At 61.5% G+C, this 14,741-nt stretch overlaps 2 protein-coding genes across 5 annotated transcripts in view; both read left to right on the forward strand.

Moving 5' to 3' along the window:
- Positions 1-7,397, forward strand: part of DNMT1 (DNA methyltransferase 1) — a 35,056-nt gene extending 27,659 nt beyond the window's left edge. For all 4 annotated transcript variants that reach the window (XM_066208277.1, XM_066208279.1, XM_066208278.1 and 1 more), the window contains exons 28-34: positions 872-1,038; positions 1,955-2,132; positions 3,210-3,405; positions 4,692-4,855; positions 5,937-6,053; positions 6,799-6,889; positions 7,270-7,397. In XM_066208277.1, the coding sequence (XP_066064374.1) occupies positions 872-1,038; positions 1,955-2,132; positions 3,210-3,405; positions 4,692-4,855; positions 5,937-6,053; positions 6,799-6,889; positions 7,270-7,310 (954 nt within the window). In that variant the 3' untranslated portion in view covers positions 7,311-7,397. The remainder of the gene's footprint in view (positions 1-871; positions 1,039-1,954; positions 2,133-3,209; positions 3,406-4,691; positions 4,856-5,936; positions 6,054-6,798; positions 6,890-7,269) is intronic.
- Positions 7,398-8,218: 821 nt separating this feature from the next.
- Positions 8,219-14,724, forward strand: EIF3G (eukaryotic translation initiation factor 3 subunit G). The gene is made up of 11 exons (XM_066208284.1): positions 8,219-8,307; positions 9,295-9,344; positions 10,100-10,192; positions 10,284-10,372; positions 10,790-10,849; positions 11,536-11,640; positions 11,885-12,074; positions 12,354-12,461; positions 13,082-13,218; positions 13,328-13,434; positions 14,581-14,724. Exons 1-11 carry the CDS (start codon positions 8,288-8,290, stop codon positions 14,594-14,596), a joined length of 975 nt encoding a protein of 324 aa, XP_066064381.1. The 5' UTR covers positions 8,219-8,287; the 3' UTR covers positions 14,597-14,724.
- The last annotated feature ends 17 nt before the right edge of the window (positions 14,725-14,741 follow it).

A 14,741-nucleotide genomic window follows, 5' to 3' on the forward strand; every position in this document is an offset into this window, starting at 1 on the left:
CCTCCAGAGGAGGGGTCGGCTCCTTGGGTGGCCCTGGGGACATTCCCTGGGGTGACAGGTCCTCCAGAGGAGGGGTCGGCTCCTTGGGTGGCCCTGGGGACATTCCCAGAGGTGACAGGTCCTCCAGAGGAGGGGTCGGCTCCTTGGGTGGCCCTGGGGACATTCCCTGGGGTGACAGGTCCTCCAGAGGAGGGGTCGGCTCCTTGGGTGGCCCTGGGGACATTCCCAGAGGTGACAGGTCCTCCAGAGGAGGGGTCGGCTCCTTGGGTGGCCCTGGGGACATTCCCAGAGGTGACAGGTCCTCCAGAGGAGGGGTCGGCTCCTTGGGTGGCCCTGGGGACATTCCCTGGGGTGACAGGTCCTCCAGAGGAGGGGTCGGCTCCTTGGGTGGCCCTGGGGACATTCCCAGAGGTGACAGGTCCTCCAGAGGAGGGGTCGGCTCCTTGGGTGGCCCTGGGGACATTCCCTGGGGTGACAGGTCCTCCAGAGGAGGGGTCGGCTCCTTGGGTGGCCCTGGGGACATTCCCTGGGGTGACAGGTCCTCCAGAGGAGGGGTCGGCTCCTTGGGTGGCCCTGGGGACATTCCCAGAGGTGACAGGTCCTCCAGAGGAGGGGTCGGCTCCTTGGGTGGCCCTGGGGACATTCCCAGAGGTGACAGGTCCTCCAGAGGAGGGGTCGGCTCCTTGGGTGGCCCTGGGGACATTCCCAGGGGTGACAGGTCCTCCAGAGGAGGGGTCGGCTCCTTGGGTGGCCCTGGGGACATTCCCAGAGGTGACAGGTCCTCCAGAGGAGGGGTCGGCTCCTTGGGTGGCCCTGGGGACATTCCCAGAGTCCCCTGGGGACATTCCCGGCCGCGTCCGTGTCCCCCCAGGCCGGGCAGTACGGCGTGGCGCAGACGCGGCGCCGCGCCATCGTGCTGGCGGCGGCGCCGGGGGAGAAGCTGCCCATGTTCCCCGAGCCCCTGCACGTGTTCGCCCCCCGCGCCTGCCAGCTCAGCGTCGTGGTGGACGACAAGAAATTCGTCAGCAACATCACGCGGTGCGTGAGGTGCCGGAATTCCCGGGAATCTCGGGGGTTGGGAGTTGGGCGCTCGGGAATTCCGAGCCAGGGATTTTTTGGGGTTGGGAGTTGGGAATTCGGCGCTGGGAACTCTTGGGTCGGGAATTCCGAGTTGGGAATTCGGCGCCGGGAATCCCGAGCTGGGAATTCCGAGTTGGGAATTTGGCGCCAGGAATTCGAAGCTGGGAATTCCGAGTTGGGGAATGCCAAGTAGGGAATTGCGAGCTGGGAATTCGGTGCTGGGAATTTGGCGTTGGGAATTCGGCACTGGGGATTCCGAATTGGGAATTTGGCACTGGGAATTCGGCACTGGGGATTCCGATTTGGGAATTCCGAGCTGGGAATTTGGCACTGGGGATTCCGATTTGGGAATTCCGAGCTGGGAATTTGGCACTGGGAATTCGGCACTGGGGATTCCGATTTGGGAATTCCGAGCTGGGAATTTGGCACTGGGGATTCCAATTTGGGAATTCCGAGCTGGGAATTTGGCACTGGGAATTCGGCACTGGGGATTCCAATTTGGGAATTCCGAGCTGGGAATTTGGCACTGGGAATTCGGCACTGGGGATTCCAATTTGGGAATTCCGAGCTGGGAATTTGGCACTGGGAATTCGGCACTGGGGATTCCAATTTGGGAATTCCAAGCTGGGAATTTGGCACTGGGAATTCGGCACTGGGGATTCCGAATTGGGAATTTGGCACTGGGAATTCCAGGTTGGGAATTCTGAGCTGAGAATTCTACACTGGAAATTCTGAGTTGGGAATTCTGAGCTGAGAATTCTCGGCTGGGAATTCAGCACTGGGAATTCGCCGCTGGGACTTCTGGGTTGGGAATCCCGGGTTGGGAATTGCGGGCCGGGAAGCGACGTCGCCCCGCTCTCTCCCGTCCCCCCAGGACGTACTCGGGCCCGTTCCGCACCATCACGGTGCGCGACACCATGTCGGACCTGCCCGAGATCCGCAACGGCGCCTCGGCCCTGGAGATCTCCTACAACGGCGAGCCCCAGTCCTGGTTCCAGCGCCAGATCCGCGGCTCCCAGTACCAGCCCATCCTCAGGGATCACATCTGCAAGGTGGGAACGGGGCGCCGGATCCCGCCGGATCCCACCGGGAACGGCCCCGCAGGCTTCCCGGGGCGGCCGTGCCGAAATCGGGATGGGGGAGCCACTGGGAATGGTGGAGGTTTGGGGAATGGTGGTTTTGGGAATGGTGGAGGTGTTGGAATGGTGGAGATACTGGGAATGGTGGAGGTGTTGGGGATGGTGGAGGTGTTGGAATGGTGGAGATACTGGGAATGGTGGAGGTGTTGGGGATGGTGCAGGTGGTGGGAATGGTGGAGATGTTTGCAGCTGGTGGAGGTTTTGGGAATGGTAGTTTGGGGAATGGAGGTTTTGGGAACTGGGGAACGTTTTGGGAATGGTGGAGGTGGTGGGAACGGTGCAGGTTTTGGGAACCAGTGAATCCACTGGGAGCCGCCTCTCCCCACCCTTCCCCTGAGCACCAACAGTCCCCGGGTGGTGTCCAACGTCCCCCAACGGTGTCTATTGTCCCTCAATGGTTCCCGACGTCCCCCGGTGGTTCCCAACATCCCCCAATGGTTCCCAACATCCCCCAATGGTTCCCGACGTCCCCCAATGGTTCCCAACGTCCCCCAACGGTGTCTATTGTCCCCCAATGGTTCCCGACGTCCCCCGGTGGTTCCCAACATCCCCCAATGGTTCCCAACGTCCCCCAATGGTTCCCAACGTCCCCCAATGGTTCCCGACGTCCCCCAGTGGTTCCCAACGTCCCCCAATGGTTCCCAACGTCCCCCAATGGTGTCTATTGTCCCCCAATGGTTCCCAACGTCCCCCGGTGGTTCCCAACATCCCCCAATGGTTCCCAACATCCCCCAATGGTTCCCGACGTCCCCCAATGGTTCCCAACGTCCCCCAACGGTGTCTATTGTCCCCCAATGGTTCCCGACGTCCCCCGGTGGTTCCCAACATCCCCCAATGGTTCCCAACGTCCCCCAATGGTTCCCGATGTCCCCCAACGGTGTCTATTGTCCCCCAATGGTTCCCGACGTCCCCCGGTGGTTCCCAACATCCCCCGTTCCCCCTCGCCGTGCCCCTCCCGCCCCGCGGTGACGCCGGCCGTGGCCGCGGCAGGACATGAGCGCGCTGGTGGCGGCACGGATGCGGCACATCCCGCTGGCGCCGGGCTCCGACTGGCGGGACCTGCCCAACATCGAGGTGAGGCTGTCGGACGGCACCACCACCAGGAAGCTGCGCTACACCCACCACGAGCGCAAGAACGGCCGCAGCAGCTCCGGCGCCCTGCGCGGCGTCTGCTCCTGCGCCGAAGGTGGGTGCTGGGACCCCAGGAACACGTGCCCCCCGGCCGGGGCGGGTGGTCTGCGGGTGGTGGAGGTGTTGGGATGGTGGAGGTGGTGGGAATGGTGGTTTTGGGAATGGTGGAGGTGTTGGGATGGTGGAGGTGGTGGGAATGGTGGTTTTGGGAATGGTGGAGGTGTTGGGATGGTGGAGGTGGTGGGAATGGTGGTTTTGGGAATGGTGGAGGTGTTGGGAATGGTGGAGGTGTTGAGAACTGCTGGGATTGTTGGGAGCTAGTGGAGGTGTTGGAATGGTGGTTTGGGGAATGGTGGAGGCGGTGGAATGGTGGAGGTGTTGGGATGGTGGAGGTGGTGGGAATGGTGGTTTTGGGAATGGTGGAGGTGTTGGAATGGTGGAGGTGGTGGGAATGGTGGAGGTTTTGGGAATGGTGGGATTTTGGGGAATTGGTGGAGGTGTTGGGATGGTGGAGGTGTTGGAATGGTGGAGGTGTTGGGGTGGTGGAGATGTTGGGAATGGTGGAGGTGTTGGAATGGTGGAGATGTTGGGAATGGTGGAGGTGTTGGAATGGTGGAGATGTTGGAATGGTGGAGATGTTGGGGTGGTGGAGATGTTGGGAATGGTGGAGGTGTTGGAATGGTGGAGATGTTGGGAATGGTGGAGGTGTTGGAATGGTGGAGGTGTTGGAATGGTGGAGATGTTGGAATGGTGGAGGTGTTGGAATGGTGGAGATGTTGGAATGGTGGAGATGTTGGGAATGGTGGAGGTGTTGGAATGGTGGAGATGTTGGGAATGGTGGAGGTGTTGGAATGGTGGAGGTGTTGGAATGGTGGAGGTGTTGGAATGGTGGAGATGTTGGAATGGTGGAGGTGTTGGGAATGGTGGAGGTGTTGGAATGGTGGAGGTGTTGGAATGGTGGAGGTGTTGGGGTGGTGGAGGTGTTGGGAATGGTGGAGGTGTTGGGAATGGTGGAGGTGTTGGAATGGTGGAGGTGTTGGAATGGTGGAGATGTTGGAATGGTGGAGGTGTTGGGAATGGTGGAGGTGTTGGAATGGTGGAGGTGTTGGAATGGTGGAGGTGTTGGGGTGGTGGAGGTGTTGGGAATGGTGGAGGTGTTGGGAATGGTGGAGGTGTTGGAATGGTGGAGGTGTTGGGGTGGTGGAGGTGTTGGGGTGGTGGAGGTGTTGGGAACCGGTGGAGGTGTTGGGAACCGGTGGAGGTTTTGGGAATGGTGGAAAAACATCCTTTTCCCCGAAATCCCGGAGTTTTTTGGGGGGTTTGTGTCTTGGCGTTTCCCAGGGAAGCCGTGCGACCCGGCCGACCGGCAGTTCAACACGCTCATCCCCTGGTGCCTCCCGCACACCGGCAACCGGCACAACCACTGGGCCGGGCTCTACGGGCGCCTGGAGTGGGACGGCTTCTTCAGCACCACCGTCACCAACCCCGAGCCCATGGGCAAGCAGGTGGGGCCGGGGGCTGTGGGAATGACCGGCGGGGTGGGGTCGGTGGGGCTGTGGAGTGGTCATCGTGTCCGGGCCCTGGGGTGGGTGTGGTGGTGACCAGTGGCCATCGTGTCCCAACCCTTGACGGTGGTCAGTGGTCATCGTGTCCCGGCCCTTGGGTGGGTTGGGTGGTGGTGACCAATGTCCCCCATGTCCCAATGGTTGGGTTTGATGTCACCAGTGTCCCAATGGTTGGGTCTGATGTCACCAACGTCCCATCGGTTGGGTCTGATGTCACCAACGTCCCAATGGTTGGGTCTGATGTCACCACGTCCCATCGGTTGGGTGTGATGTCACCAGTGTCCCAATGGTTGGGTCTGATGTCACCAACGTCCCAATGGTTGGGTCTGATGTCACCACGTCCCATCGGTTGGGTCTGATGTCACCAATGTCCCAATGGTTGGGTGTGATGTCACCAACGTCCCATCGGTTGGGTCTGATGTCACCAACGTCCCATCGGTTGGGTCTGATGTCACCACGTCCCATCGGTTGGGTCTGATGTCACCACGTCCCAATGGTTGGGTCTGATGTCACCAACGTCCCATCGGTTGGGTCTGATGTCACCAACATCCCAATGGTTGGGTCTGATGTCACCACGTCCCATCGGTTGGGTCTGATGTCACCATGTCCCAATGGTTGGGTCTGATGTCACCAACGTCCCATCGGTTGGGTCTGATGTCACCAATGTCCCAATGGTTGGGTGTGATGTCACCAACGTCCCATCGGTTGGGTCTGATGTCACCAACGTCCCATCGGTTGGGTCTGATGTCACCACGTCCCATCGGTTGGGTCTGATGTCACCACGTCCCAATGGTTGGGTCTGATGTCACCAACGTCCCATCGGTTGGGTCTGATGTCACCAACATCCCAATGGTTGGGTCTGATGTCACCACGTCCCATCGGTTGGGTCTGATGTCACCATGTCCCAATGGTTGGGTCTGATGTCACCAACGTCCCATCGGTTGGGTCTGATGTCACCATGTCCCATCGGTTGGGTCTGATGTCACCAACGTCCCCCGCCGTGGTTTGGTGGCCGTTGCAGGGCCGCGTGCTGCACCCCGAGCAGCACCGCGTGGTCAGCGTGCGGGAGTGCGCGCGCTCCCAGGGCTTCCCGGACACCTACCGCCTCTTCGGGAACATCCTGGACAAGCACAGACAGGTCCGCGTCCCCTTGTCCCCACTGTCCCCATGGTCCCCTTGTCCCCACTGTCCCCGTGTCTGTTGTCCCTTCGTCCCATTTTCCCAGTGTCACCCCACTGTCCCCGTGTCCCGATGTCCCCGTTGTCTCACTGGCGCATTGTCCACTGGCTGTTGTCCCCGTTGTCCCTTTGTCCCGTTTTCCCGGTGTCCATTGTCCCCGTTGTCCCCGTTGTCCCTTTGTCCCGTTTTCCCGGTGTCCATTGTCCCCGTTGTCCCCGTTGTCCCCTGTCCATCATCCCCGTGTCCTGGTGTCCATTGTCCCTTTGTCCCCCGCCCCTCACCTGCTGTCCACATGTCCTGCTGTCCCCTCTCCCTTGTGTCCCCTGTGTCCCCTGTGTCCCCTGTGTCCCCAAGCTGTCCCCTGTGTCCCCACAGGTGGGCAGTGCAGTGTCCCCTGTGTCCCCATCCTGTCCCCCGTGTCCCCAAGCTGTCCCATGTCCCCGCAGGTGGGCAGTGCAGTGTCCCCTGTGTCCCCATCCTGTCCCCATGCTGTCCCCCGTGTCCCCATCCTGTCCCCTGTGTCCCCATGCTGTCCCCTGTGTCCCCCGTGTCCCCAAGCTGTCCCGTGTCCCCGCAGGTGGGCAATGCGGTGTCCCCTGTGTCCCCCGTGTCCCCATGCTGTCCCCTGTGTCCCCATGCTGTCCCCCGTGTCCCCATGCTGTCCCCTGTCCCCCGTGTCCCCAAGCTGTCCCGTGTCCCCGCAGGTGGGCAATGCGGTGCCCCCTCCCCTGGCCAAGGCCATCGGGCTGGAGATCAAGGCCTGCGCCGCGGCCAAACTGCGCCAGGACACGGCCGGTGAGTGACTGAGCGCCCGCGTCCCCTCCTGTCCCCTGGTGTCCCCCTGGTGTCCCCATGGTGTCCCCCCGGTGTCCCCCTGGTGTCCCCCCGGTGTCCCCCCGGTGTCCCCATGGTGTCCCCCCGGTGTCCCCCCGGTGTCCCCCGGTGTCCCCATGGTGTCCCCTGGTGTCCCCCTGGTGTCCCCCCGGTGTCCCCCCGGTGTCCCCATGGTGTCCCCCCGGTGTCCCCCGGTGTCCCCCCGGTGTCCCCCAGTGTCCCCATGGTGTCCCCTGCTGTCCCCCGGTGTCCCCCCGGTGTCCCCATGGTGTCCCCCCGGTGTCCCCCCGGTGTCCCCCGGTGTCCCCCGGTGTCCCCATGGTGTCCCCTGTTGTCCCCAGGGCCGCTGTCGCCGCAGGAGCCGATGGACGCGTCCGCCTGAGCGCGGGGACAGCCGTGTCACCGTGTCACCGTGTCACCCCGGGGGGACGAGGGGGCGGCCGGGCCCAGCCGGGGATCGCTTCGCCTTCGCCCTTCGCTTTGCCTTTTCTCCTCCAGTTCCCTTTTTTCCCTCTTTTCCCCCTTTTTTTTTTCTTTTTTTTTTTTTCCTCTTATTTTCCCTTTTCTTTTTTCTCTTTTTTCCCCACTTTTTTCATTTTTTTTCTCTTCCCCTTTTTTATTTTCCCCCTTTCTTTACATCCCTTGCTCTTCTCCTTTTTTCCCCTTTCTCCTCTTTTTTCCCTTTTCCCCCTACTTTTTAATTTTTTAAATTCTTTTTCTTTTTTCTCATTTATTTTTTTATCTTCCCCCTTTTTTATTTTCCCTTTCTTTACATCCCTTGCTTGCTTTCTCCTTTTCCCCCTTTTTAAACCTCTCCTTTACCCCTTGACCTTTTAAATTTTTTTCTCTCCCTTTTCATTTTTCCCCCCATTTTTTTTGTTTTCCTTCTCCTCTTTTTTTTTTAAAAAAACCACATTTTATTTTTCTTATTTGCCATTTTTTATATTTGCCATTTTTTATTTTAATTTTTATTTTTAACTCCACCCTCTCTGCGCCGATCCAACCCTCCCCCTCAAGGCCCGGCCCCGCTCCCCCGTTTTTATCGCGTTGTACCCAAAAAAAAACCTCCCCCACCCCACCCCCTCCCCCCCCGCGGCCGCTTTGTACAAGTCGAAACTCGAGAACTTTATGTAGTTTTTATATGTTGTAATATTTCTTCAAAATAAATCGCGCCTATAAGTTACAAACGTTTTTAATGCACGATCCTCTCCGGCCGCGCCGCCAGCAGGCCGCGGGGGGGGCGTGGCTTAGCCACCGCTTCCCGCCATGCCCCGCGCGCGCCGCCCCTTCCCGCCTTCCCCCCGGCCGGAAGTGACGCGCGGCCTTTCCGGTGTGGCGGCGTGAGGGCGGCGTGAGGCGATGCCGACCGGGGACTACGAGTGAGGGCGGGCAAGGGCGGGAGCGGCGCCGGGAACCGGGAATGGGCAGCGGGAACCGGGAATGGGGGCGCGAGCGGCGGTAGGGGTGGGTCGGGAGCGGAGGGGGGATGTGGAGGGGGTGTCGGGCCTGTGGGCGGTGTGAGGAGAGCGGGAGCCGGGAACGGAACCGGGAGCGGGGTCAGGGATCCGGGAACGGAACCGGGAACCGGGGGCGGGGTCAGGGATCCGGGAGCGGGGCCACGGCGGACGGTCCCGGCTGCGGGGCCCGGTCGGTCCCGGCTGTGGGGCCCGGGCGGTCCCGGCTGTGGGGCCCGGGCGGTCCCGGTTGTGGGGCCCGGTCGGTCCCGGTTGTGGGGCCCGGTCGGTCCCGGCTGTGGGGCCCGGGCGGTCCCGGCTGTGGGGCCCGGGCGGTCCCGGCTGTGGGGCCCGGGCGGTCCCGGCTGTGGGGCCCGGGCGGTCCCGGTTCGGGGTCCCGGAGGTCCCGGTTGCGGGGCCCGGGCGGTCCCGGTTGTGGGGCCCGGAGGTCCCGGTTCGGGGTCCCGGAGGTCCCGGCTGTGGGGCCCGGGCGGTCCCGGTTGCGGGGCCCGGGCGGTCCCGGTTGCGGGGCCCGGGCGGTCCCGGCTGCGGGGCCCGGAGGTCCCGGTTCGGGGTCCCGGAGGTCCCGGCTGTGGGGCCCGGGCGGTCCCGGTTGCGGGGCCCGGGCGGTCCCGGTTGTGGGGCCCGGGCGGTCCCGGCTGTGGGGCCCGGGCGGTCCCGGTTGCGGGGCCCGGGCGGTCCCGGCTGCGGGGCCCGGTCGGTCCCGGCTGCGGGGCCCGGTCGGTCCCGGTTCGGGGTCCCGGAGGTCCCGGGGGGCTTCGGGCGGGGCTGTGGCCGTGAGGGGAAGGGAGCGGCGTGAGGTGGGGACACGGGGACAGGATGGGACCCTGAGGGTGGCACCGGGAGGGGACAGGAGGGGACAGGAGACCTGAGGCCGTTGTGTCCCCACAGCTCCAAGCCCAGCTGGGCCGACCAGGTGGAGGAGGAAGGAGGAGAAGATGGTGAGTGACACCTGTGCGGGGGGACACCTGTGTGAGGGGACACCTGTGTGGGGGGACACCTGTGTGGGGGGGACACCTGTGCGGGGGGACACCTGTGCGGGGGGGACACCTGTGTGGGGGGACACCTGTGTGGGGGGACACCTGTGTGAGGGGACACCTGTGCGGGGGGACACCTGTGCGGGGGGACACCTGTGCGGGGGGACACCTGTGTGAGGTGACACCTGTGTGGGGTGACACCTGTGTGGGGGGACACCTGTGTGGGGGGACACCTGTGTGGGGGGGACACCTGTGCGGGGGGACACCTGTGCGGGGGGGACACCTGTGTGGGGGGACACCTGTGTGGGGGGACACCTGTGTGAGGGGACACCTGTGCGGGGGGACACCTGTGCGGGGGGACACCTGTGTGAGGTGACACCTGTGTGGGGTGACACCTGTGTGGGGGGACACCTGTGTGAGGGGACACCTGTGTGGGGTGACACCTGTGTGGGGGGACACCTGTGTGAGGTGACACCTGTGTGAGGGGACACCTGTGTGGGGGGACACCTGTGTGGGGGGACACCTGTGTGAGGTGACACCTGTGTGGGGTGACACCTGTGTGAGGTGACACCTGGGACAGCTGGCAGGGGTGACACCTCTGTGTCCTTTTGGGACAAAACCACTCCAGGGGCTGGGCAAGGCTGGGGTGACCTGGCCAGGTGAGGGTTACCTGAGCCCAGGTGACGCAGGTGACACAGGTGAGGGTTACCTGTCCCCAGACAAGGTGATCACCAGTGAGCTGCTGAAGGATCTGCCCCTGCCCGGAGTCCTGGGAGGCCCCTCCAGTGCCGAGGCCGAGCTGCTCAAGGGAGGTGAGACCTCAACACCTGGGGACACACCTGGGGACAGCTGAGGACACACCTGTGCCCACCTGGGGACACACCTGTGCCTACCTGTCCCCAGGGCCCCTCCCGTCCCCCAAGGAGGTCGTCAACGGCAACATCAAAACCATCACCGAGTACCGCGAGGAGGAGGACGGCCGCAAGGTCAAGGTGAGCGCGGGGACAGGTGGGCTCAGGTGGGCTCACCTGAGCCTGGAATTTGGCACCCTTGAACCCTTGATTTGGCTCTTTTGGGGGCTCAGGTGCTCCAGGTAACTCGAATTTGGCGCCCGAGTGCCAAATTTTGCCGCCTGAGCCCCAGATTTGGCACCTGAGCCGTGAATTTGGCACCTCTGAACCCCAAATTCGGCTTTTTTGGGGGGCTCAGGTGCTCCAGGAATTCCCAAATTTAAACTTTTGCACCCCAAATTTGGGGTTTTTGGGCTCAAGTTCCTCCAGGGATTCCCAAAATTGGGTTTTTTAGGGATTCAGGTGCTCCGGGAATTCCCAAATTTATCACTTTCAGACCCCAAATTTGGGTCTTTTTTGGGGTTTCCGGGCCCCATTCCCGCGTTTTCCCGTTCCCAGATCATCCGAACGTTCCGCATCGAGACCAGGAAAGCCTCCAAGGCCGTGGCCCGGCGCAAGGTGAGGGGAAATGGGGAGAAAAATGGGAATTGCCTGGGGAAAAAAATGGGGATGAGAACGGGGAAAATAGGAGTGAAAATGGGGATGAAAATGGGGAAAAAAATGGGAAAAGTGGGAATAAAAAGGGGAAAAATGAGGGGAAGATGGGAATGAGAATGGGGAAAATAGGAATAAAAATGGGGATGAAAATGGGAGTAAAAATGGGGAAAAATGGGAATAAAAAGGGGAAAAAATGGGAGGGAAAATGGGGATAAAAATGGAGATAAAAACGGGGGGAAATGGGGAAAAAAATGGGGAATAATTGGAATAAAAATGGGGGGAAAAAGTGGGAATAAAATGGGGGAAATGAGGAAAAATGATGGGATTTACCTGGGGAAAAATGGGAATAAAAATGGGGAAAAAACAGGAATAAAGATGGGGGGAAAATGGGAATTACCTGAGGAAAAATGGGGAAAAAAACCCGGGAATTACCTGGGGAAAATGGGATTTATCTAAAAATGGGGGGGGAAAGGGGGGATTTACCTAAAAATGGGGAAAAATGGGAATGACCTGGGGGGAATAATTACCTGGGAATGGGGAAAAATGGGAATGACCTGGGGAAACGGGAATTCCCCTCAGTTTTCCCGGGATTTTCAGGCTCCTTTTCCCCGTTTTTTTTTGGGGTTTTTTTTTTTCCCCCTCCCCAGAACTGGAAGAAATTTGGGAATTCCGAGTTCGACGCCCCCGGGCCCAACGTGGCCACGACGACGGTGAGCGACGACGTCTTCATGACCTTCATCACCAGCAAGGAGGTACGGACAGGTGTGGGGGCACAGGTGTGGCCCAGGTGTGCCTCAGTTGGGGACAGGTGGGACCCAGGTGCGCCCAGGTGTTCCCAGGTGTGATTTTCCCCCAGGACCCGAACTGCCAGGAGGAGGAGGACCCCGTGGCCATCTCTCTGTGTGTCCCTGGGCGGTTATCGGGGAGGGTCGGGTGTGTCCCCAGGTGTGTCCCCAGGTGCGCCCAGGTGTTCTCAGGTGTGATTTCCCCCCGCAGGACCTGAACTGCCAGGAGGAGGAGGACCCCATGAACAAGCTCAAGGGCCAGAAGATCGTCTCGTGCCGCATCTGCAAGGGCGACCACTGGACCACGCGCTGCCCCTACAAGGACACGCTGGGGCCCATGCAGAAGGAGCTGGCCGAGCAGCTGGGGCTCTCCACGGGCGAGAAGGAGAAACTTCCCGGGGGTGAGGATCCGCAATTCCTGGGAATTCTGGGAGTTCTCCCCGTCCTTTTCCCCGTCGCCGTGTGACTCTGCGGCTGGTGACCGCCCCGTGCAGGTGGAGCAGCACCTGGGGCTCTCCACGGCGGGGAAAGGAGAAACTTCCGGGAGGTGGGAGCCCCGAATTCCGGGGGTTTTGGGGAATTCTGGGAGTTTTTCCTGGGTTTTTTTGTGTGCCTCCCCCTCTCACCTGTGCTCTCACCTGTCCTTCCCCACTCACCTGTCCCACCTGTCTCACCTGCAGAGCCGGAGCCGGTGGCCGCCCAGGTGAGCAAGACGGGCAAGTACGTCCCGCCCAGCCTGAGGGACGGCGCCAGCCGGCGCGGGGAGTCCATGCAGCCCAACCGCCGAGGTGAGCGCACCTGGGCACACCTGGGGGGTCAAAATACACCTGGGACACACCTGGGGGCTTAAAATACACCTGGGGGGTTAAAATACACCTGGGACACACCTGGGGGATAAAATACACCTGGGGACACCTGGGGGGTTAAAATACACCTGGGGGGTTAAAATACACCTGGGACACACCTGGGGGATAAAATACACCTGGGACACACCTGGGGGCTTAAAATACACCTGGGGGGTTAAAATACACCTGGGACACACCTGGGGGCTTAAAATACACCTGGGGGGTTAAAATACACCTGGGGATACCTGGGACACACCTGGGGGCTTAAAATACACCTGGGACACACCTGGGGGCTTAAAATACACCTGGGGACACACCTGGGGGGTTAAAATACACCTGGGACACACCTGGGGGGTTAAAATACACCTGGGGACACCTGGGACACACCTGGGGGGAATAAAAATACACCTGGGGACACGTCTGGGCACACCTGGGGGGCCTCTGGGGACACCTGGGACGCACCTGGGGGATTTTAGGGATACCTGGGACACACCTGGGGAGCTCCGGGGACACCTGAGGCCCTCTGTGAGCCCACCTGAGCTCACCTGTCCCCGTCCCCCCAGCCGACGACAACGCCACCATCCGCGTCACCAACCTGTCGGAGGACACGCGCGAGACCGACCTGCAGGAGCTCTTCCGCCCCTTCGGCTCCATCTCCCGCATCTACCTGGCCAAGGACAAGACCACGGGCCAGTCCAAGGTCACCTGCTGGCCCGGGCCCCGCCCCGCCCCGCCCCCCGGCCAGGTGTGTCGGGCTTTTGCCCGGCTCCCGGGCTCTGACCCCGTTTTTTGGGGCGGTTCCGTCGCAGGGCTTCGCCTTCATCAGCTTCCACCGGCGCGAGGACGCGGCCAGAGCCATCGCAGGTGTGTCGGGCTTCGGCTACGACCACCTGATCCTCAACGTGGAGTGGGCCAAGTGAGCACACCTGGGCCACGCCTGGGGGGGGTTACACACACCTGGGGGGGTTACACACACCTGGGGGGGTTACACACACCTGGGGGGGGGTTACACACACCTGGGGGGGGTTAACACACACCTGGGGGGGGGTTACACACACCTGGGGGGTTACACACACCTGGGGGGGTTACACACACCTGGGGGGGGGTTACACACACCTGGGGGGGGTTAACACACACCTGGGGGGGGGTTACACACACCTGGGGGGTTACACACACCTGGGGGGGTTACACACACCTGGGGGGGGTTACACACACCTGGGATACACTTGGGGGGGTTACACACACCTGGGCTACACCTGGGGGGTTACACACACCTGGGATACACTTGGGGGGGTTACACACACCTGGGGGGGTTACACACACCTGGGATACACCTGGGGGGGTTTACACACACCTGGGGGGGGTTACACACACCTGGGATACACCTGGGGGGGTTACACACACCTGGGGGGGTTACACACACCTGGGATACACTTGGGGGGGTTACACACACCTGGGGGGGTTACACACACCTGGGCTACACCTGGGGGGGTTACACACACCTGGGGGGGTTACACACACCTGGGCTACACCTGGGGGGGTTTACACACACCTGGGGGGGGTTACACACACCTGGGATACACCTGGGGGGTTACACACACCTGGGGGGGATACACCTGGGGGGGTTACACACACCTGGGGGGGGTTACACACACCTGGGGGGGTTACACACACCTGGGATACACCTGGGGGGTTACACACACCTGGGGGGGGTTACACACACCTGGGGGGGGTTTACACACACCTGGGGGGGGTTACACACACCTGGGGGGGTTACACACACCTGGGATACACCTGGGGGGGTTACACACACCTGGGATACACCTGGGGGGGTTACACACACCTGGGGGGGGTTTACACACACCTGGGGGGGGTTACACACACCTGGGGGGGTTACACACACCTGGGATACACCTGGGGGGGTTACACACACCTGGGGGGGTTACACACACCTGGGCACACCTAAGGGGTTACACACACACCTGGGGACTCACCTGGGCACACCTGGCGTCCCTCTCACCTGTCCTGACTCCATTTTTCTCCTCCCCCCTTCCCCCCCCAGGCCCTCCACCAACTGAGCCGCTCCCAGTTCATCCCCGCGGATCCCAGTTCGATCCCAGCGGATCCCAGTTTGGCTCCAGCGGATCCCAGTTCGATCCCAGTTTGGCTCCAGTGGATCCCAGTTCAATAAAGCTCCGCGGTTCCAGCATCGCCCCCCGGCCC

Source organism: Chamaea fasciata, unplaced genomic scaffold (assembly GCF_029207755.1).
Source record: "Chamaea fasciata isolate MVZ Bird 193981 ecotype frontalis unplaced genomic scaffold, bChaFas1.0.hap1 SCAF_203, whole genome shotgun sequence".
NCBI classification, from domain to species: Eukaryota; Metazoa; Chordata; class Aves; order Passeriformes; family Sylviidae; genus Chamaea; species Chamaea fasciata.

Bases quoted from the DNA above. Each gene is read 5' to 3' on its own strand.
- EIF3G (XM_066208284.1), top strand. From the start codon at position 8,288: ATGCCGACCGGGGACTACGA. The intron at 10,193-10,283 runs GTGAGACCTCAA...ACCTGTCCCCAG, and splicing joins GGCCGAGCTGCTCAAGGGAG to GGCCCCTCCCGTCCCCCAAG. The intron at 11,641-11,884 runs GTACGGACAGGT...TTCCCCCCGCAG, and splicing joins CCTTCATCACCAGCAAGGAG to GACCTGAACTGCCAGGAGGA.